Source organism: Salvelinus fontinalis, chromosome 2, assembly GCF_029448725.1.
Source record: "Salvelinus fontinalis isolate EN_2023a chromosome 2, ASM2944872v1, whole genome shotgun sequence".
Classification (NCBI taxonomy): Eukaryota; Metazoa; Chordata; class Actinopteri; order Salmoniformes; family Salmonidae; genus Salvelinus; species Salvelinus fontinalis.
The window spans coordinates 19,211,573-19,234,851 of record NC_074666.1 but is presented as its reverse complement, the minus strand read 5'-3'; the positions used below and the strand labels follow the sequence as shown (position 1 = coordinate 19,234,851).

The 23,279-nt window shown below is 42.5% G+C and overlaps 1 protein-coding gene across 2 annotated transcripts; it reads left to right on the top strand.

Moving 5' to 3' along the window:
* The first annotated feature begins 1,827 nt into the window (after positions 1 to 1,827).
* On the top strand, positions 1,828 to 23,244 carry LOC129813602 (voltage-dependent anion-selective channel protein 2-like). 2 transcript variants are annotated; one of them, XM_055865941.1, is made up of 8 exons: positions 1,828 to 1,949; positions 5,395 to 5,466; positions 15,006 to 15,055; positions 19,820 to 20,025; positions 20,214 to 20,435; positions 20,853 to 21,003; positions 21,130 to 21,187; positions 21,298 to 23,244. In XM_055865941.1, exons 2-8 carry the CDS (start codon positions 5,400 to 5,402, stop codon positions 21,387 to 21,389), a joined length of 846 nt encoding a protein of 281 aa, XP_055721916.1. In that variant the 5' UTR covers positions 1,828 to 1,949; positions 5,395 to 5,399; the 3' UTR covers positions 21,390 to 23,244. The 2 variants fall into 2 exon arrangements, with proteins under 2 accessions (XP_055721916.1, XP_055721924.1); XM_055865949.1 differs by lacking the exon at positions 1,828 to 1,949 and adding an exon at positions 1,995 to 2,084.
* The last annotated feature ends 35 nt before the right edge of the window (positions 23,245 to 23,279 follow it).

The following is a 23,279-nucleotide window of genomic DNA, read 5'->3' as shown; positions in this document are numbered from 1 at the left end:
TGTTTTGAGTAGAAATTCCAGTTTTGACTTGACAGAAATACATACAATATATAAAATGGCATTTAAAGCAGTATAAATCAATAACAAATTCACCGTTTGTCACAGAATCGTCAAACTACATATGATTTATTCTATACATGTCTAGCATACTTTTACAACCTTTGTTTTGAGTAGAAATTCCAGTTTTGACTTGACAGAAATACATACAATATATAAAATGGCATTTAAAGCAGTATAAATCAATAACTAATTCACCGTTTGTCACAGAATAGTCAAACCATGTATGATGTATTCTATAAATGTCTAGTATACTTTTACAACTTTGTTTTGACAAAAATTCCAGTTTTGATTTGATAGAGGGCATGTAGTCCGTCTAGAGGGCATGTGGTCAAAGTTCTAACCAGTCTATTATACCCTATTAGAAGGGGCCTGGCAAAAACTTCTGCATCTTCAGTCATTATAAAATAGATAACTGGAATAAACTACGGGATGAAGGGGTCAGGCCTGACTAACAAAGACAGGTGGATGGACCAAGAGGATCAACATGGACATTCCACAGAAGTTTGGAGATAAGGAAAGCTAAGATTGAACCAGAACATACACTACCGTTCAAAAGTTTGGGGCCAATTAGAAATGTCCTTGTTTTTTAAAGAAAATACAAGTTTTTGTCCATTAAAATAACATTGAATTGATCAGAAATACATTGTAGGCATTGTTAATGTTGTAAATGACTATTGTAGCTGGAAACGGCATATTTTTTTTAATGGAATGTCAACATAGACGTACAGAGGCCAATTATCAGCAACCATCACTCCTGTGTTCCAATGGCATGCTGTGTTACCTAATCCAAGTTTATCATTTTAAAAGGCTAATTGATCATTAGAAAACCCTTTTGTAATTATGTTAGCACAGCTGCAAATTGTTGTTCTTATTAAAGAAGCAATAAAACTGGCCTTTAGACTAATTGAGTATCTGAAACATCAGCATTTGTGGGTTTGATTACAGGCTCAAAATGGCCAGAAACAAAGGACTTACTTATGAAACTCATCAGTCTTTTCTTGTTCTGAGAAATGAAGGCTATTCCATGTGTGAAATTGCCAAGAAACTGAAGATATCGTACAACGCTGTGTACTATTGCCTTCACAGAACAGCACAAACTGGCTCTAACTAGAATAGAAAGAAGAGTGGGAGGCCCCGGTGCACAACTGAGCAAGCGAACAAGTACATTAGTGTCCAGTTTGAGAAACAGACACCTCACAAGTTCTCCCAACCAGACTGTAAAAATAGCTCCCAATGCTGCCTCTTCAAACATCTTACTGTAAACTTTCTTTGGGTGGCCACTGGCCTAAAGTGCAGGTGTAAATGACAACAGCAATTGTGTTTTTCACCACTGTGGCCCTCACACAAATTATACTTTTGACACTAACACAGCCATTGGGCCATTTGTTAGCCTTTCATTCCCTATTTCCTTTCCCAGTGAGCACAATACTATTTTCAACGTTTTTTCAACCGAAAATACGTATTTTCGACGTATTTTGCTCATAGGGGGGCTACAGTGATGACGACTTATCTTTCTCATGTTATTATTTGGCACAAAAAGAAAAAAAATCGTCCGAATATGTTACAAACTGTAGGCAGTAAAAAGGCTGTAAATTGCTGACATTTGAGATGCACTTCGACTAATATAAATACATTAATTGAATCTACTACTGTATTAGAAAATGCTGGAATTAAGTGAACAAATGTGGATTATGTACTGGTAGGTAAATTGCATATTTCTGCAGTCGTTCATACAGTCGCCCCTGTGAATTGCGCATGCTCCCTGTGTCTCCTTCACTGTGCCCTATCTTTTCCAGGCCGGCAGATGCTAGTTTTGACAGGGTGAAAAGGGAACAGTGTTCAGACGCTTTGCAGATATCCATCTCTCCTTGCTTCACAACATAAAATCGGTAGCTATGAACATTCAACTGTTGATGTAGCTAATATAAAACATGAATGTTTTTTTTTTTTAAATAATGCCATTCATCGCTTGGAGGAATCATTGACAGTAAATGTCACTACACTAGTTAGCGCGGTTGTCCAAGGTTAGCCACTGCACCAACTGGGCAACTAGCTAATGTTAGGTAGCTCGCTACAAGGGCCTATTCCAATGTCCATCTGTTTTAGCTAATGTGGTTTACATGCTAACTTGTTAGCTGGCACATATTACATAATGTTGTTTGGCAAAGTGCTGTATAATCCCAGGTAGAGTTTTGTTGCAATTAACAATATGAAACTATTTATTGAATGTTATTTTAACGTTTTAAATGACTAACAGTTGTTTTTTTCCAAAGAAATAGGGGGCGTGTACCATGGTTTTTCCACTATTAGCTACTGTTAACTAGCTGCAATATTTATCAAATTAAGTTCTTAACTTTTATATACGATACATTTTGTCGTTGTTGGCATATTTACTCTTACTGATTCCAGTCATCCCCAATGCATCATGCAGATGTAACGTTATCTACGCTAGCCAACATTTCAGCTGGCTAACGTTAGCCAGTTTGCCTAGCCTGGCTAACCACCATCACTGACTCTCTTAAACGGTCCCATCTGCAGTTCTTTGTCAGAAATAGACCGTGCACAAAACATGTTCGCCCGCCACTCGTCTTGCAAACAATAGAACAATGAAAATGTAGCTGTGGAAATATATAAACTAGCTAGCCATCTAGGTACTTTAATTTGTGCTGGTGGCGTTAACTTACAGTTAGGACCCTCACCTTGGTAACTGATAGCTATGACCCTCACCTTCAAGATGAACACACATTTTTCTGGTTGAGTCTAAGTTGTGTAGCTAACGTTAGCTGTCGTTGCGTGCTGAAATGAGAAGTGAATTAACCAGTGCCTTACTGTTAGCTGGTTGGAAGGATGACATAACATTACACTTTTTAAAAATGTATTCATTATTAGATGCATCTAGCTAGTTATCTACAATTGGCTCATTCATCCCCCCTCTACCCTGTGTGTTCTGTCAACTTACCTGGTAAAATAAAAAAAACGATTATTACTAACATGACATATTTAGGCTTTGTGACAGATCAAGGTAACTCAAAATCCACCTGAAAATAAAATTCAATGTAAAAATCAACTAGCTATTTGTTTTCTTAGTTTGGTATTGTGATAACTGCAAATATTGTTACAATATGTGCCTGTGCCCAGTCCTGTCAACCCACAAGGGCCTAGATTTGTAAATACTGCAGCCTGTTCTGCAAGCTCCTGTTGTCCCCATCAAGAAAATAAATGCCACCTCTGACTTCAGTTTATCCTTGAGATGATAGGTTTGGAAACTTGCCTAGAATGGCATGTAAAGCATCTCCTTACGGTTATGTAGGTCAATCAAAGCTATAGGCTAATCCAGTGCTGTGTGTGTGGCCTGAGTGTGATGCTGGTGTCGGCCTAGCTAGCTTCCTGCTAAGAAGAAACAATCTGTTCTCCAGCTGAGCTCACTCACTGGGAAACCAGTCACATGACCTAGGTACCCAGCCTCCCAGCACTCTGGTTGCCAAGGATATGTGACAGGGCATCTATTCTACACTGATGATTCACTAGGAAAAAAATGTCTGCTGCAGAATAGTCACTGGCACACTGCAGTCCTTCTGGACTGCTTTGCAAAATTAAGAGTCCTGAGATTTCTAGTGACAACTTCCAAATCAGTCCTGTGGGAATCATGTCAGGTGTATGCAACATTCTAGAACATCACACACTGAGTCAAGTATTGCAGTGGGACATAGTTACGGCAAAATATATTGGCAGCCTTGAACTTTTCTTAAATCATTTCCTATTTCTTCTAAAATAAGTTGTAATTAAAAATAAAAAACTTTGGTCACCACACAATGTTATTGGGTTTTCAACATTGCAGAACCTTTTTTTGCAAAACATAAGTTTACGATTTATATGTAGAAAATGAAGACATGGCAATGGCAAAATTATTGCCACCCCAGAGCTAGTACTTGGTTGCACAGTCTTTTTCCAATAACTGTGGACAAACACTTATTGTAGCCCGAAAATGAGCTTGCTGCACCTTTCTACTGGTAATTTGGACTACTTCTCAGCTACAAACTGCTCTAATTCTTTTCACCATAGGTTTTTGGATGTGATTCAGATCTTGACTCTTCCCTGGCCACTCCAGAGCATTCCAACGTCTCTTCTTGATCCATTCCAGGGGGCTTTTTGATATGTGTTTGGGGTTGCTGTCCAGCTGGAAGAAGACACACAACTTTCAATGGAGACCCAGTTTTTGGACACTGGGTCCTACATTGGACTACAAAACACCTAATAATCTGCTGATTTCATGATGCCTTGTGCACGTTCAAGGCCCCCCGTACCAGAGGCAGCAAGGAAACGCCACAGCATTATCAAACCTCCCCGTCTTTGATTGTAGGAGGGTGTTCTTTTCATTGACTGCTTCATTTGGTTGTCAGTAAACACAGTGCTGATCTGTATTGCCAAAGAGCTCTGATTTTGTTTCATTAGTCCACAGAACATTTCCCCAGGATTTAGGCTTGTTTAGGTGAGTTTTTGAGAAGTTCAATTAGGCTTTCTTGTGTCTCCTTCAGCAGTGGGGTCTCATGTTTACCAACAACCAAATGAAGCATTCAAAGAAAAGAACACCCTCCCTAAAATCAAACGTGGGGAGGTTTGGTAATGCTGTTGGGTTGCTTTGCTGCCTCTGATACTGGGGGCATTGAATGTGTGCAAAACACAAAATCAGCAGATTTATATTTGTGTTTTGGAGTGTAATGTTCAACCCAGTGTCCAAAAACGGTGTCTCTGTTGATGGTTTTGGGTCTTCTGGCAAGTCAACAACCCAAAAATACAGCAAAAGCACCCTGAAATGGTTCAAGAAGTATCACTGGATTGTTCTGGAGTGGCCAGCGACGATCTAGATCTGAATCACATCCTTAACCTATGACGAGAGCTGAAAACAGCAGTTCGAGGGCTCCCCTCAGACATAGAAGAATTAGAGCAGTTTGCTGCTAAAAAGTGGGCCAAATTGCCAGTAGAAAAGTGCAGCAAGCTCATTGATGGCTACAAGAAACATTTGTTGGCAGTTCTCTTGGCCAATGGCTGTGCAACCAAGTACCAGCTATGGGTTGCCAATAACTTTGTCCATGCCATTTGTCTTTATTTTCGAAAATCTAATTGTTAACTTAACTTTACAAAAATAAAAATGGTTCTGCAATGTTAAATCGAATAGCAAGGTAAGGAGGCCATTTTTATTTATTTTTTCCAACTTATTTTTAGAAAAAATTGTGATTTTTTTTTTTTTTTAAGTGCAAGGGAGCCAATATATTTGGCCGCAACTGCATATGGCTTGCATGTGTTGACTATCCCGACTTGTCTCCTCCTCTCCAGGTGCAATGGCTGTTCCTCCTTCATACTCAGACCTGGGCAAGGCTGCCAAGGACATCTTCAGCAAGGGCTATGGTGAGTTACTAACTAAAATATCTTCAGCAAGGGCTATGATAGGTTTCTAAATAGTAAAACCATTTGCACACCTGAACAGTTAGCTTACCAAGGAGAAGCCAAAATTCCACACATGACAATGATTGACAGTCAGAGGAGGTAGCTAAAGCATGAAATAACAGATTAAGTTACTGTTTATAGTCTGGTCGTGCTAGAATTTGAAACACCAAAGTCACATGGTAATCAGCCAATGTGATACATAAAAATGTTAAGTTGCACTTGGCTGGTGAGGTTATGGACTGTTAGAAAGCAAAGCAAATAGGGATGTAAGGATTCACCGATATGCCTTGGTCCCTGTTTTAAGATGTTTAAGATGCAACTGCATTGGTCCGTGGACCCCAAACTAATCAATATGTAGGATGCATTGGTCAGAAAATATATTCAAACGTTATGAATCGCTAATTCAGTCTTTTTGCTTACTTTCTACCTTCTGAAAATACCAAATTTTTTGTAACACCTGATGCGTTTTCTCCTTCAGTGTCGAACTAAGCATGTAACTGCGTTGACAGTCATTGCTCTACAAGTCCTTTTACCTGCTGAACAAACCCAGGGACTATCAGTAGCCTAGTCAAACTACATACGGTGCCAGCACCTTACGCATTAAAATCTAGCGCAATATAAGGTTTTATTAGTTAACTGACAACCTATGTCATTTTCTAGGTTATTATTATCTATGCGCTGTTGAAAAATGTATTTTACCAGACTAAAAGTAAGCTGCCGGAGACAACTCTCATCTGTCTATAGGCTACCTGCTGAACGGGGCCTACAATAGATTTTATTTGATTATTCAGGTTCACCAACAGCAATAATTTTGGTAGTTTTGCAATTAGTGTAATATGGTATTCTTTTTGATATACAGAGCAGTGGTGATTTTAGCATGTAAATCTTGGTGGGGCAAACTCAAAACATTTTAGATGCATGCCAACAAAGCCACAACACTAAACAATACATTCATTGCACTATAACAGTGACAAACGGTGGCCATAAACTGTTAGGTACTACAGTACATAAAACTGTGCCAACAGCAGAGCTTTTCTTTCAGCACCATGAAGTGAATCCTTAACACTGCTACACCTGGTTATCAGTGGAGCCTTGTCTGGCAGCGCAACAGTTCATCAAGCCTTATTTACTGCCTTTTTAAAAACTATAGCTGATATGGCTGACTTGCTTAAACAAATGTTGTTACTACTGACTCCTTGTGGATATGTGTAAGTCTGTAAGAACCGCATTCTCCTTCAATAATAACGAACGCCTAAATTAGTTTAGACCTTTGAACCATACACAAACATTATTACATTTATGTTCAGTAAATTCACAATGTTTATTCTTATATCATTAACACTTAGCTCTAAGTATAAGCAAGTGCAAGCAAACAAGGGCCTATTCATTCAGCACTTTCAAAATGGACACCCACAGAAATTCAGATATTATTTCAGATAAATTCAGCAAGATGTTGAGGCCTTAACTTTACTCTCACACGGAGAGCGAGAGAGACTCGGTTAGCCTACCATTTGAAGTATTTTCTTAGGCCTATGTCGCATATGTCAGAGTCAAGGCCCGCGGGCCACATCCGGCCCGCGAGAAGGTTTTTTACGGCCCCTGGGATGATCTTGATTTATTATTAGAACCGGCCCGCAGACCGCAGCAAGCCGGCAGCCCGCAGATCTTTTACACGCACCAATACTACATTTCCCACAATGCAACGGTGACGCACCGAGCAGTAGGCTGCTTCATTTCAATATTTATTGGCACAGCAGTCGTCAGCATCACAGTAAAATTAACTTTCAGATACCCATCAAAAATGGCAAAACGGAAGGTGGACACTGAGAACCGGGGGTTTCAAACAAGGTGGGAGTCGGAGTATATGTTCACGGAGGTAGCTGGAAAACCTGTGTGTCTTCTGTGTGGAGAAAGTGTGGCGGTACTGAAAGAGTATAATCTGAGACGACATTATGAAACGAAACACGCGGACAAAAACAAGAATATGGACATGGAACAAAGGCTACAAAAGGCAGAGGAATTAAAACGAGGCCTCAAATCTCGACAGGCTCTGTTCAAAAAAGCCAAATCACAAGGCCAGGCTGCTGTCAAGGCCAGTTTTATTTTGGCAGAAGAGATCGCTAAATCAGCCCGGCCATTTACGGAGGGGGATTTCATCAAAAACTGCATGATTAAAGTTTGTGACGAAGTTTGCCCAGAAAAAAGGCAACTCTTTTTAAATGTGAGTCTGAGCAGAAACACCATTGCCGAGAGAGTAGACCAGTTGTCCATCAATCTAAAAGAGCAGCTTGTGAAAAAGGGAAAAGATTTCATTGCATATTCCTTGGCTGTGGATGAGAGCACCGACATTTCTGACATTGCCCAGTTGTCAATTTTCATCCGCGGAGTGGACTCCAGCCTAAGCGTGACAGAGGAGTTTTTGGCTTTACGTCCTATGCATGGCACAACTACGGGGCATGATTTGTATGAAGAGGTGTCAAGATGTGTAAATGAGATGGAGCTGCCTTGGGAAAAACTCGTGGGTTTGACAACCGACGGAGCACCTGCGATGTGTGGACACAGGAGCGGACTGGTGGCGAAGATACGGGAAAAGATGCAAGAGGAAAACGCGACAGGTGAGCTGACAGCTTATCATTGTATCATACACCAGGAAGCGTTGTGCGGTAAAGCCTTGAAAATGGAGCATGTAATGAGCATCATCACGCGCACAGTTAACTTTATCAGAGCCAAAGGTTTGAATCACCGCCAGTTCAAGGCATTTCTGACGGAGTTAGAAACGGAGCATGGTGATTTGCCTTATCACACAGAGGTGCGATGGCTAAGCCAGGGAAAGGTGCTTCAAAGATGTTTCGAGCTTCGTGAGGAGATTTGTCTGTTCTTGGACAGCAAAGGGAAAGACACAACACAACTCCGAGACGAAATGTTTCTGTGTGAAATGGCTTTTCTGTGTGACATTACGAGTCATCTGAATGCAATGAACTTGCAGCTGCAGGGTCGGGATCATGTCATCTCTGATATGTACAGTACAGTGAAGGCATTTAAAACCAAACTGACTCTGTGGGAGACGCAGATGCGGAAAGAAAATTTGAGCCACTTTCCCAGCTGCCAGACCATGAAAGAGAAGCTCTCTACCAGTGCGTTCCCGAGCGCACAGTTGGCTGATAAAATAGGTATGCTTGCCGCTGACTTTCGACGCCGATTTGCTGACTTTGAAGCACAAAAAAGCAGGTTGGAACTGCTCGGTAACCCATTTGCTGTTGACGTGGAAAGCTCACCACCAAACCTCCAAATGGAGTTGATTGACCTCCAATGCAATGATGCACTGAGGGCAAAATATGCGGCAGTGGGTGCTGCGGAGTTCGCCCGTTTCCTCCCCGACACAATGCCCCAGCTGCGCATCCAGGCTGCTCAAACGTTGTCTATGTTTGGCAGCACATACCTGTGTGAACAACTGTTTTCTTTGATGAACCTGAACAAAACATCACACAGAAGTCGACTTACTGCTGAACACCTCCACTCAATTCTGAGGATTTCCTCAGCTCAGAGCCTTACCCCGAACATTGATGAACTTGTGGAAAAGATGGGACACCACCAAGTATCACCCTCAACCTCAAACAAGTGAACATTACTGTGCAATCACATATTTAGAGTTTTTACTCAGTTCAAGTTTAAAAGTTAAAGTTTAATATTTGTTTTCACTGCATGTTACTTCTCCTTAAACAAAGTGTTGTTTTTGATTAATAGATTTTTGCACTTTATTTTATTGTATTTCAATCCAATTATATTTTAAAAATATTTCAGTTGAGTGGATGATAGAAAATTGCTATTATTGTTTTTTTCTTTGAAGTAAATTTAGCCCACTTTTGCTAAAATAGAAAATATAGGCTACTGATGGTGCCTTGAATACCGGTTTCTTTCATTTAATGTTCATGTTATGGGGATTTTTATATAAAGGAAATTTGTCTTTTGTGTCTGTTGAAAATTAAAGATTACTGACAGAGCCATAAGAAAATATTGCTTTATTTATCTGATCATATTGGAATATATTTGTTAGGTTTTCAGTAGGTTCAATTAGGTTCACTAGACTATATGCGTCATTTAAAAATTTTTCAATGAACATTCGAACAGTCCGGCCCTCGGCTTGTAGCTAAATTTTTTATTTGGCCCTCCGTCCATTTGACTTTGACACCCCTGGCCTATGTGGTCTAAAAAGGGAGGAAAATATAATCACGAGGATCCACTTTTATATACAATATACCGACGCACATTCAGCGCAGGGCGCAAACAAAACAACCCTTGCAATATCAACTGGAATTACATGGTCAATTACTGAACTTTTTGTTGAAAACAAATATTTGAATGGTAGATTGTCACTGGCAAATATGGTTAGACCCAACAACATTATATAGTATCTGCTCCTCGTCAAGAAAAGCACACGAGATAATTATAATACACAAAGTTAGCAAAACAGTTAAATCATTCCAACATTGTCTAACATTTGAATAAGATAATGAGATGGACCTACAGTACATTTGGAAAGTATTCAGACCCCTTGACTTTTTCCACATTTTGTTATGTTACTGCCTTGTACTAAAATTGGTAAAGAAAATAACAAATTTAATCAATCTACACACAATACTGTTCCTAGGCCATCATTGTAAATAAGAATTTGTTCTTAACTGACTTGCCTAGTTAAATGTAAAAAATGTAATACCCCATAATGACAAAACAAAAACAGGTTTTTAGAAATGTTTGCAAATGTATAAAAAATAAAGAGACCTTATTTAAATAAGTATTCAGACCCTTTGCAATGAGACTCAAAATTGAGCTCCGGTGCATCCTGTTTCCATTGATCATCCTTGATGTTTTACAACTTGGAGTTCACCTGTGGTAAATTCAATTGATTGGACATCATTTGGAAAGGCACACACCTGTCTATATAAGGACCCAAAGTTGACAGTGCAAAAACCATGCAATGAGGTTGAAGGAATTGTCCGTAGCGCACCAAGACAGGATTGTGTCTCGGCACAGATCTGGGGAAGGGTACCAAAACATTTTTGCAATATTTAAGTTCCCCAAGAACCCAGTTGTCTCCATCATTCTTAAATGGAAGAAGTTTGGAACCACTAAGACTTTTCCTAGAGCTGGCCGCCCGGTCAAACTGAGCAATCGGTGGAGAAGGGCTTTGGTCAGGGAGGTGACCAAGAACCCATTGGTCACTCTGATAGAGCTCCAGAGTTTCTCTGTGGAGATGGGAGAACCTTCCAGAAGGACTACCGTCTCTGCAGTACTCCACCAATCAGGCCTTTATGGTAGTGGCCAGATGGAAGCCACTCCTCAGTAAAAGGCACATGACAGTCCGCTTGGAGTTTGCCAAAAGGCACCTAACGGACTCGTGAGAAACAAGATTCTCTTGACTGATGAAACCAATATTGAACTATTTGGCCTGAAAGCCAAGCATCACATCTGGAGGAAACCTGGCACCATCCCTACAGTGAAGCATGGTGGTGGCAGCATCATGCTGTGGGGATGTTTTTCAGTGACAGGGACTGGGAGACTAGTCAGGATCGAGGGAAAGCTGAATGGAGCAAATTAACAGAGAGATCCTTGATGGAAACCTGCTCCGGAGCACCTCAACCTGGAGCAAAGGTTTACCTTCCAACAGGACAATGCAGGATTGGCTTCGGGACAAGTCTCTGAATGTCATTGAGTGGCCCAGCCAGAGCCCAGTCTTGAACCCGATCAAACATCTCTGGAGAGACCTGAAAATAGCTGTGCAGCGACGCTCCCCTTCCAACCTGACAGATCTTGAGGATCTGCAGAGAAGTATGGGAGAAACTCCCCAAATACAGGTGTTCCAAACTTGTAGCGTCATAACCAAGGAGACTCTAATCGCTGCCAAAGATGCTTCAACAAATACTGACTAAAAGGTCTAAATACTTAAGTAAATGTGATCATTCCGGGTTTTAAAATAAATATATTAGGAAAAATGTCTAAAGGGCACTATTTTATAGACCGACCTTCATAGACCGACCTTCATAGGCCGACTTTCATAGACAAGCATCATTTACACATACCCACAGAAGTCAGCTCAGACAGATCGTGCTCAGGGGTCTTTATGAGCTCCATCAGCAGCAGATTATAATTTAGAATGGGTTAACACTTTATTTGAAGGGTCCATAATGAACCATTTCTAATGTATTTACAATCCAGTTGCTGTCAATTTATTTGTCATTACTCACACATTTGTCAATGTTAGTAAGCTAGTTATTTACACACGTGTGTGTATGTATGTATCTGGTGTGTATACACACACAGAGTTGAAGTCGGAAGTTTACATACTTAGGTTGGAGTCAATAAAACTAGTTTTTCAATCACTCCACACATTTCTTGTTCAAAAACTAGTTTTGGCAAGTCGGTTAGGACATCTACTGTGCATGACAAGTAATTTTTCAAACAATTGTTTACAAACATATTATTTCACTTATAATTCACTGTATGACAATTCCAGTGGGTCAGAAGTTTACATACAGTAAGTTGACTGTGCCTTTAAACAGAATGGAAAATTCCAGAAATTATGTCATGGCTTTAGAAGCTTCTGATAGGCTAATGCGAAAAGTGCAAATCAATCCCAGAACAACAGCAAAGGACCTTGTGAAGCTGCTGGAGTAAACAGGTACAAAAGTGTCTATATCCATAGTAAAACGAGTCCTATATCGACATAACCTGAAAGGCCGCTCAGCAAGGTAGAAGCCACTGCTCCAAAACCGCCATAAAAAAGCCAGACTACGGTTTGCAACTGCACATAGTGACAGATATCGTACTTTTTGGAGAAAGGTCCTCTGGTCTGATGAAACAAAAATAGAACTGTTTGGCCATAATGGCCATCGTTATGCTTGGAGGAAAAAGGGGGAGGCTTGCAAGCCGAAGAACACTATCCCAACCGTGGAGCACGGGGGTGGCAGCATCATGTTGTCGGGGTGCTTTGCTGCAGGAGGGACTGGTGCGTTTCACAAAATAGATGGCATCATGAGGCAGGAAAATGATGTGGATATATTGAAGCAACGTCTCAAGACATCAGTCAGGAAGTCAAAGCTTGGTCGCAAATGGGTCCTCCAAATGAACAATGACCCCAAGCATACAAAATTGCGAGCAAGGAGGCCTACAAACCTGACTCAGTTACACCAGCTCTGTCAGGAGGAATGGGCCAAATTCACCTAACTTATTGTGGGCAGCTTGTGGAAGGCTACCCTAAACGTTTGACCCAAGTTAAACAATTTAAAGGCAATGCTACCAAATACTAATTGAGTGTATGTAAACTTCTGACCCACTGAGAATGTGATGAAAGAAATAAAAGCTGAAATAAATCGTTCTCTCTACTATTATTCTGACATTTCACATTCTTAAAATAATGTGGTGATCCTAACTGACCTAAGACAGGGAATTTTTTACTTGAATGTCAGGAATTGTGAAACGGAGTTTAGATGTATTTGACTAAGGTGTATGTAAACTTCCGACTTCAACTGTGTATATATACACACACACACACACACACACACACACACACACATACACAGTTGAAGTTTACATACGCCTTAGCCAAATGCATTTAAACTCAGTTTTATATATATATATATATATAGCAAAAAAAGAAACGTCCTCTCACTGTCAACTGCGTTTATTTTCAGCAAACTAAACGTGTCAATATTTGTATGAACATAAGATTCAACAACTGAGACATAAACTGAACAAGTTCCTTAGACATGTAACTAACAGAAATGGAATAATGTGTCCCTGAACAAAGGGGGGGTCAAAATCAAAAGCAACAGTCAGTATCTGGTGTGGCCACCAGTTGCATTAAGTACTGTAGTGCATCTCCTCCTCATGGACTGCACCATATTTTCCAGTTCTTGCTGTGAGATGTTACCCCACTCTTCCACCAAGGCACCTGCAAGTTCCCAGACATTTCTGGGGGAAATGGCCCTAGCCCTCACCCTCCGATCCAACAGGTCCCAGACGTGCTCAATGGGATTGAGATCCGGGCTCTTCGCTGGCCATGGCAGAACACTGACATTCCTGTCTTGCAGGAAATCACGCACAGAACGAGCAGTATGGCTGGTGGCATTGTCATGCTGGAGGGTCATGTCAGGAGGAGCCTGCAGGAAGGTTAGCACATGAGGGAGGAGGATGTCTTCCCTGTAACGCACAGTGTTGAGATTTGCCTGCAATAACAAGCTCAGTCCGATGATGCTGTGACACACTGCCCCAGACCATGACGGACCCCTCCACCTTCAAATCGATGCCACTCCAGAGTACAGGCCTCAGTGTAACGCTCATTCCTTCGGCGATAAACGCGAATCCGACCATCACCCCTGGTGAGACAAAACCGTGACTCGTCAGTGAAGATCACTTTTTGCCAGTCCTGTCTGGTCCAGCGACGGTGGGTTTGTGCCCATAGGCAGTTGTTGTTGCCATCCTGTACCTGTCCCACAGGTGTGCTGTTCGGGGTTACCGATCCCGTGCAGGTGTTGTTACACGTGGTCTGCCACTGCGAGGACGATCAGCTCTCTGTCCTGTCTCCCTATAGCGCTGTCTTAGGTGTCTCATAGTACGGATATAGCAATTTATTGCCCTGGCCACATCTGCAGTCCTCATGCCTCCTTGCAGCACGCCTAAGGCACATTCACGCAGATGAGCAGGGACCCTGGGCATCTTTCTTTTTGTGTTTTACAGAGTCAGTAGAAACGCTTCTTTAGTGTTTTAAGTTTTCATAACTGTGGCCTAACACCTACGCTGTTAGTGTCTTAGCGACTGTTCCACAGGTACATATTCATGAATTGTTTATGGTTCATTGAACAAACATGGGAAACAGAGTCTAAACCCTTTACAATGAAGATCTGTGAAGTTATTTAGCAAAAATCCAAATATTTTTGAAAGACTGGGTCCTGAAAAAGGGACGTTTATTTTTTTGCTGCGTTTCCTTAAACATCCTGTGTTGTATAATTGTTATTTTACCAGGTACAGCAAGAATGTCTACCATTGGCATGCCCATCTTTTTGTGAGAAGTTATACTGGTCACTCAAACATTTCTAAAGTATAAATAGCACTCACTTTAGATTAGGGACTGCAAAAATGGTTTATTATTGTTTGAGTAGCGATTTAATACATGGGGAATACCCAATTTATAAATGCCTTATATAATTGGTTTATTATGGACCCTTAAAGTAGTGTTACCAATGTGGGGTAAATGTGGGTTTATGCAACAAATGTTAGTGCATCGAATCGCATGGAACTGAAATCGCACCGAATCGATTCAAACTAAAGCATATCGTTCCTGTATCGTGTTGGAGCCCATGAATCGAAATGTCTTGAAAGGGAAAGATGCACATCCCTAAATGCAAACCATGTGATAACTCAACGCATCATAAACAAATTGTCATTGTTCTACGAGTCTGCTCAAATGTACACTTAGCTCGTCAACCTCTTGTTTAACCCTCAAGGCTTCGGCATCGTGAAGCTGGACTTGAAGACCAAGTCTCAGAGCGGAGTGGTGAGTCTTCTGTTTCTGTCCTCCCCTTTTCTATTTCCCCCTCTCTCCCCCTCCACTGTACCACCTGCGCTGCCTCGGTTGCTCTTTCTCTCTCTGCTAATGTTAATCAATCATTAACATTTCTATCTTAGTAGAACATATTTTTATTTTGAGGAAAAAGTAGATTGTGATTCTGTGACTGTAATTTTGTAAATAACCTTTCTCTCAATGGTACTGTAATAACGACCCTTCTAACTGTCTGTAATTCTGAGCTCTAAGGTTCACAGGTTGCTAGGTGATGTTGCTGGCTCTGCTTGGCTTTATGCTTCAGGATAAAGAGATATGACAGGCTGTGTGTGTGAGAAGTCAGCTTGTGTTTAAGACTGTGTGCGGGGCCTGTTTGTCTCCATATCTGCTTATCCTAACCCCTGCTCTGTCCCCATATCTGCTTATCCTAACCCCTGCTCTGTCCCCCTGCCTCCCCGCTGCCTCCTGGACTGCGCTCTATTTTAGATGGTAAGACTCTCTCCCACAGTGTGCTGATGTCTCTATGTATGTACAACATGATATGTGCTGGAAGATGCATCGACAGACTGTCTGATTTCACTGTTAAGTCTTGTTTTTGCATCCTTGTGTCCAGCAGATGGTACTGTTAGTCTGTTTGCATCTACATCACTGTCCAGTGACTATTATAGTTATTTAACATTTTTGTCTCTGTCCAACTAATTTTACATGTATTTCACATCCATTTCTTTGACCATCTGGATTGACTGGTGTCAGTGAAAGTTTTCAACAATGTTGCTGTCCAAATAATTTTTTAATTCTTGTCTCTTCAACTAATTTCATTTTGTCATCCATTTCTTTGTCCAGCTTCAACCACTGACTGCCACTCACTGCTTTGCTGCACCCACACTACATGGACAAAAGTATGTGGACACCTGCTCGTCGAACATTTCATTCCAAAATCATGGGCATTAATATGGAGTTGGTCCCCCCGTTGCTGCCTCCAATCTAATGGGAAGGCTTTCTACTAGATGTTGGAACATTGCTGCGGGGACTTGCTTCCATTCAGTCACGAGCATTAGTGAGGTCGGGCACTGATGTCAGCGTTCCAATTCCTCCCAAAGGTGTTCGATGGGGTTGAGTTCAGGGCTCTGCAGGCCAGTCAAGTTTTTCTACACTGATCTCGACAAATTATTTCTTTATGGACCTCGTTTTGTGCACGGGGGCATTGTCATGCTGAAACAGGAAAGGGCCTTCCCCAAACTGTTGCCAAAAAGTTGGAGGCACAGAATCTTCTATAATGTCATTGTATGCTGTAGCTTTAAGGTTTCCCTTCACTGGGACTAAGGGGCCTAGCCCGAACCATGAAAAAACAGCCCCAGACCATTATTTGCCCTCCACCAAACTTTACAGTTGGGACTATGCATTGGGGCAGATTGGTCAACCAGCATTCTCCTGGCATCCGCCAAACACAGATTCGTCCGTCGGACTGCCAGATGGTGAAGCATGAGTCATCACTCCAGAGAATGCGTTTCCACTGTTCCAGAGTTCAATGGTGGCGAGCTTTTGGTTCACTCCAGACCTGACTGCCCTTGACCAGCACAAAAACATCCTGTGGTGGACTGCAATAGCATCGAACAGTCTCTGCAATATGCAACTGTTCAGGGAAGTCAGGAACCAATACACACAGTCAGTCAGGAAAGCAAACGCTAGCTTTTTCAAACAGAAATTTGCATCCTGTAGCTCTAACTCCAAAAAGTTTTGGGTCACTGTAAAGTCCATGGAGAATAAGAGCACCTCCTCCCAGCTGCCCACTGCACTGAGGCTAGGCAACATGGTCACCACCGATAAATCCACGATAATCGAAAACTTCAATAAGCATTTCTCTACGGCTGGCCATGCTTTCCTCCTGACTACCCCAATCCTGGCCAACAGCTCCGCACCCCCCGCAGCTACTTGCCCGAGCTTCCCCAGCTTCTCCTTCACCCAAATCCAGATCACAGATGTTCTGAAAGAGCTGCAAAACCTGGACCCGTACAAATCAGCTGGGCTAGACAATCTGGACTCTCTCTTTCAAAGAAATTCCGCCACCATTGTTGCAACCCCTATTACCAGTCTGTTCAACCTCTCTTTCGTGTCGTCTGAGATTCCTAAAGATTGGAAAGCTGCCGCGGTCATCCCCCTCTTCAAATGGGGTGACACTCTAGACCCAAACTGTTATAGACCTATATCCATCCTGCCCTGCTTTCCAAAAGTCTTTGAAAGCCAAGTTAATAAATAGATCACTGACCATTTCGAATCCCACCGTACCTTCTCCGCTGTGCAATCCGGTTTCCGAGCTGGTCACGGGTGCACCTCAGCCACGCTCAAGGTACTAAACGATATCATAACTGCCATCGATAAAAGACAATACTGTGCAGCCGTCTTCATCAACCTGGCCGAAGCTTTCGACTCTGTCAATCACCGCATTCTTATCGGCAGACTCAACAGCCTTGGTTTCTCAAATGATTGCCTCGCCTGGTTCACCAACTACTTCTCTGATAGAGTTCAGTGTGTCAAATTGGAGGGCCTGTTGTCCGGAACTCTGGCAGTCTCTATGGGGGTACCACAGGGTTCAATTCTCGGGCCGACTCTTTTCTCTGTATACATCAATGATGTCGCTCTTGCTGCGGGTGATTCCCTGATCCACCTGTACGCAGATGACACCATTCTGTATACTTATGGCCCTCGTTTGGACACTGTGTTAACTAACCTCCAAATGAGCTTCAATGCCATACAACACTCCTTCTGTGGCCTCCAACTGCTCTTAAACGCTAGCAAAACCAAATGTATGCTTTTCAACCGTTCGCTGCCCGCACCCTCCCGTCTGACTAGCATCACCACCCTGGACGGTTCTGACCTAGAATACGTGGACAACTACAAATACCTAGGTGTCTGGCAAGACTGTAAACTCTCCTTCCAGACTCATATCAAACATCTCCATTCCAAAATCAAATCTAGAATCGGCTTTCTATTTCGCCACAAAGCCTCCTTCACTTACGCCGCCAAACTTACCATAGTAAAACTGACTATCCTACCGATCCTCAACTTCGGCGATATCCTCTACAAAATAGCTTCCAATACTCTACTCAGCAAATTCGATGTAGTCTATCACAGTGCCATCCGTTTTATTACCGAAGCGCCTTACACCACCCACCACTGCGACCTGTATGCTCTAGTCGGCTGGTCCTCGCTACTTATGCCGTTGCCAGACCCACTGGCTCCAGGTCATCTATAAGTCTATGCTAGGTAAAGATCCACCTTATCTCAGCTCACTGGTAACGATAATAACACCCACCCGTAGCACGCGCTCCAGCAGGTATGTCTCGCTGGTCATCCCCAAAGCCAACACCTCCTTTGGCCTCCTTTCCTTCCAGTTCTCTGCTGCCAGTGACTGGAACTAATTGCAAAAATCGCTGAAGCTGGAGACTTATTTTCCTCACTAACTTTAAACATAAGCTATCTGAGCAGCTAACCGATTGCTGCAGCTGTACATAGTCCATCTGTAAATAGCCCACCCAATCTACCTACCTCATCCCCATATTGTTTTATTTACTTTGCTGCTCTTTTGCACACCAGTATCACTACTTACACACCACCATCTGCTCATCATCATCTGCTCATCTATCACTCCAGTGTTAATCTGCTAAATTGTAATTACTTTGCTACTATGGCCTATTTATTGCCTACCTCATGCCATTTGCACACACTGTATATAGACTTAGTTTTTTTCTATTGTGTTATTGACTGTACTCTTGTTTATTCCATGTGTAACTCTGTGTTGTTGTTTCTGTCGCACTGCTTTGCTTTATCTTGGCCAGGTCGCAGTTGTAAATGAGAACTTGTTCTCAACTAGCTTACGTGGTTAAATAAAGGTGAATTTAAAAAAAAAATATGTTTTCAACTCCAGCCTACACTTGGCATTGGGCACAGGCTTGTGTGCGGCTGCTCGGCCCTGGAAACCCATTTCATGAAGCTCTCGACTAACAGTTCTTGTGCTGACGTTGCTTCCAGAGGCAGTTTGGAACTCTGTAGTGAGTGTTGCAACCGAGGACACACTATCTTTGCGTTCTACGCTCTTCAGCACACTGCGGTCCTGTTCTGTGAGCTTGTGTGGCCTACCACTTCGCGGTTGTTGCTCATAGATGTTTACACTTCACAATAACAGCACTTCTTTGACCGGGGCAGCTCTATTAGAGCAGTAATCTGACTAACTGACTTGTTGGAAAGGTGGCATCCTATGATGATGCCATGTTGAAAGTAACTGAGCTCTTCAGTAAGGCCATTCTATTGCCAATTTTTGTCTATGAAGATTGCATGTCTGTGTGCTCGACGTGAGGGATGCAACTGGTGTGTCTGAAATAGCAGAATCCACTAATTTGAAAGGGTGTCCACATACTTCTGTATATATGGTGTTTCTGTCCATACTTCCTCCTATCCACCCTCCTTGCCTTGCATCTGTCACTTTCTTCCTTCTTTTCCTGGTGAACCTTTTCATGCTCTATTACCTGTAATCTGTTTTCTGTGTTTCTCCTCACATAGTTCATTAATCATACAGGGTGTTCTCTTCTGCTGTCAGCAAGAAACTTCCCTTTTCAAAAATCTGCTTTTCTAGATCTCATTTACTTCAAACTATTTGACCACAACTCTCTCTCCAACATCTCTTGCCTCATACATTTTCCCACTCTCTTTTACTCTCTCCCTCTTCTCACTCTCTCCCACCCTCTCTTCTCTCCACCTCAGGAGTTCAACACATCAGGTTCCAGTAACACAGACACGGGGAAGGCAGCTGGTAACCTGGAGACCAAGTACAAGATGAAGGAGCTGGGTCTGAGCTTCAACCAGAAGTGGAACACAGACAACACCCTGGCTACAGAGGTCACTGTGGAGGACCAGCTGGCTCAGGGACTCAAGCTGGCTCTGGACACATCCTTCGTACCAAACACTGGGTGAGAGAGGGACATCAAACTGTTAATGGCATACCACGTTATTCCTTTTGACAAAAAAATATGAAATGATTTAGGATTTATTAATGAAATATGTTATCACCTTTCTTTTTTTGGAGTGTGAAGGATCAGATATGAAAGGTTATTTGTTGGATGTCTAATTTTCCTGTCTCTTCTCCATCTGTCCTCAGCAAGAAGAGTGGCAAGCTGAAAACTGGCTACAAGCGTGACTTCCTTAATGTGGGATGTGACGTCGACTTCGAGGGTCCCATCATCCACGCAGCCGCAGTGGTGGGCTATGAGGGCTGGCTGGCCGGGTACCAGATGGCCTTTGACACGGCCAAGTCCAAACTGGCCCAGAACAACTTTGCCCTGGGATACAAGGCTGGAGACTTCCAGCTCCACACCAACGTGTGAGTATCTCAGTGCTGTGGATCTTGCCTAGAAACACTGGTTTTGTTTTTGAATGAGTCATCAGAAATGTGGAATGTGTTAGATGGTAAAGTTTGGGAACCGTGGCTGCTGTTGCCCCGTGTCTCTCAGTAGTAATGGTATGGAGGTTAGAGTAGGAAGGCGTTTCTGTGTTACCTCCCCTCTTTCAGTAACGACGGAACAGAATTAAGAGGGTTCCACCCACCATAAGGTGTCTAGGAGTATGAACTAGGGGTTGATTTGGGCATGTCTAACTGTTAACTGCTCTCTCTCTCCTCTTTCAGTAACGACGGAACAGAATTAAGAGGGTTCCACCCACCATAAGGTGTCTAGGAGTATGAACTAGGGGTTGATTTGGGCATGTCTAACTGTTAACTGCTCTCTCTCTCCTCTCTCAGTAACGATGGGACGGAATTTGGGGGTTCTATCTACCAGAAGGTGGATGACCAGCTGGAGACGGCGGTCACTCTGGCCTGGACGGCCGGCAGCAACAACACACGCTTCGGCATCGCAGCCAAATACACTCTGGACAAAGATGCTTCCCTGTCTGTGAGTAACACACACTTACGTTTACACACACGTTCCATTTACATGCTTTACCCTGGCTGGACTTCAGCCAGCTTTACACACTAACACACGTTCTCTGGCTGTCTCTAACTGTGTCTCCCCCTGCAGGCCAAAGTGAATAACGCCAGCCTGATTGGAGTCGGTTACACCCAAAGCCTCAGGCCAGGTGAGGAACAATCACAACATAGAAGGTTATGATCTAAGCACAACCGTCATGTTAGGTCTAGCTGTAGTGTTTAACACCTTCAGTAATATTATTCTCCTCTGTGCGTGTAGGTGTGAAGGTGACTCTGTCAGCCCTGATCGATGGGAAGAACTTCAACACCGGCGGTCACAAGGTTGGCCTGGGCTTCGAGCTGGAGGCATAAAGCAGGAACAAGACCCACCAACCAAGAGAAGAGCTCAGAACCAATCACACCTCCATTCCCAACCACATGCAAACCCTACCACAGCCCTTATCCAAAACCATCGTCATGCAGCCTCTCCATTCCTGCACCTCTGTCTCACACACACACAGAAACACACACATTAAGTGTTTAGGCAGGAATAGTCAAACCTGTGGCAGCCATGTCCGTCATGACTGAAGTAACTAAATAAACTGAATGAATACTGAGAGGGGGCGAGAGACATTCTGCAATGTCATGGCCATTTATATATTCTAGTCCTTTGGTTTAGATAGTTAGCTACCACTACCGTTTATCTTGTTTTAAAGAAAGTGTTTCAGTCTTAGGGGGGGAAGGCAGGCACATAAAATGGATACCTCCCCTTTAACTGACGTTGTACAGAAACGCAGTGGCTAAGTTTTGTCATCTGACTGGTAACTGAAGAGTCACTATGTGTTATATCTCAGTAGGAGTTTGGGGGAGTAGTCTTTGGGAAACTTGTAGCTCATGTATGCTTATGTACGTGTATATATTCCCCTTGGTCTTTCATTTGTAACATGTCTGAATGAGTATCTGGAGTAGAACAGAAGGCTTGGTAAGAATGGATGCCTCGAACAGAAGGCTTGGTAAGAATGGATGCCTCGAACAGAAGGCTTGGTAAGAATGGATGCCTCGAACAGAAGGCTTGGTAAGAATGGATGCCTCAAGCGTTTGAAGCCCAGTGTTCCCTTGGTAAAAAAAGAGTGCTCCGTCTGTCTGTGTCTTTTGTATTGGTTTGAGTATCAAATGTTGTATTTTGGTTGTGCTGTTGTCAGTGGTGGGCCATGGTGTCAGTTAAACTAGGTGTGATCATAGGATGTTTTAGTGATGTTGGACATTATGTACGACTTCAATTGTATGTTTTCATATCACGGATGTAAATCGTTGTTGGTTTTGGTCAGGCTGGGTGGGTGGAAAGAGACCGGTTAAAGCCAGAAGAAACAGGGTTGGAGTAAGAACCATCTCATTTCAGCCATTTTATATTTGAATTCCTAATTTGACTGAAGTGAGATTTTAAGAGTCCAACCTTGAGAAGGAATCAACCGTTTGACCACTGCTACCATCTGCTGTTACTGTAACCACTGACCAATAGGGGAGTCTGCAGGAGAGTTTCAGGAAGATTTTAGCGAAGGACCTGTCAGGAGTATCGTCCGCTGAATGCAGTTCTACATGTCCCAAAACAATCAAATATTTTCCTCTCCTTTGCTCTGTTGCCACGCTTCTGTATATGCCAGCTGGTAGGTGAAAATAATATGGTGGAATCTTCCAGTAGGTTAGAATAGGTGGCATTTCTACAGTGTTGCTTTCATCTATCTAGTTAAGATCTGTGGTCACGCGAAGAGGGATGTGGACATGGTGCTATTTGAGAGTATTTTGAGTGACTCTGAATTTCTGTTCAGGGATTTAATTTAGTCTGTTCTAAAATGAGTATTTTGGCGCCATTCTAGAATGTTGTTGCTCATGCTGCTTTGGACCGACACCCCTTCCTGGCTGTCATTGGTCCCATTGGGAGCCAATCAACACTCCCTGTCATTCCCACTCTGTACATAGTATACATATTCTCCTCTTAGTTTCAACACTCCTACGGTCAGAAAATATTTGAAGCATTCATGTCAGAGGCTATTGTGTGGAACTCAACTGTCCCCCTTTCCTTTACCAAGTCATAAACCAGGAATCCATTTATCTTTGTTTTCTTTCCATTTGTTGACATAATTGTGAATCTCTGCTTTTGTGTGTTTAGACACAGTACCACATTTTTTCAAATTTCAAGTAATGGAATTCTAATAAATAAACACATTGACTTGATGTCATGTCTTTTGTTTCTCAGAAGAAATT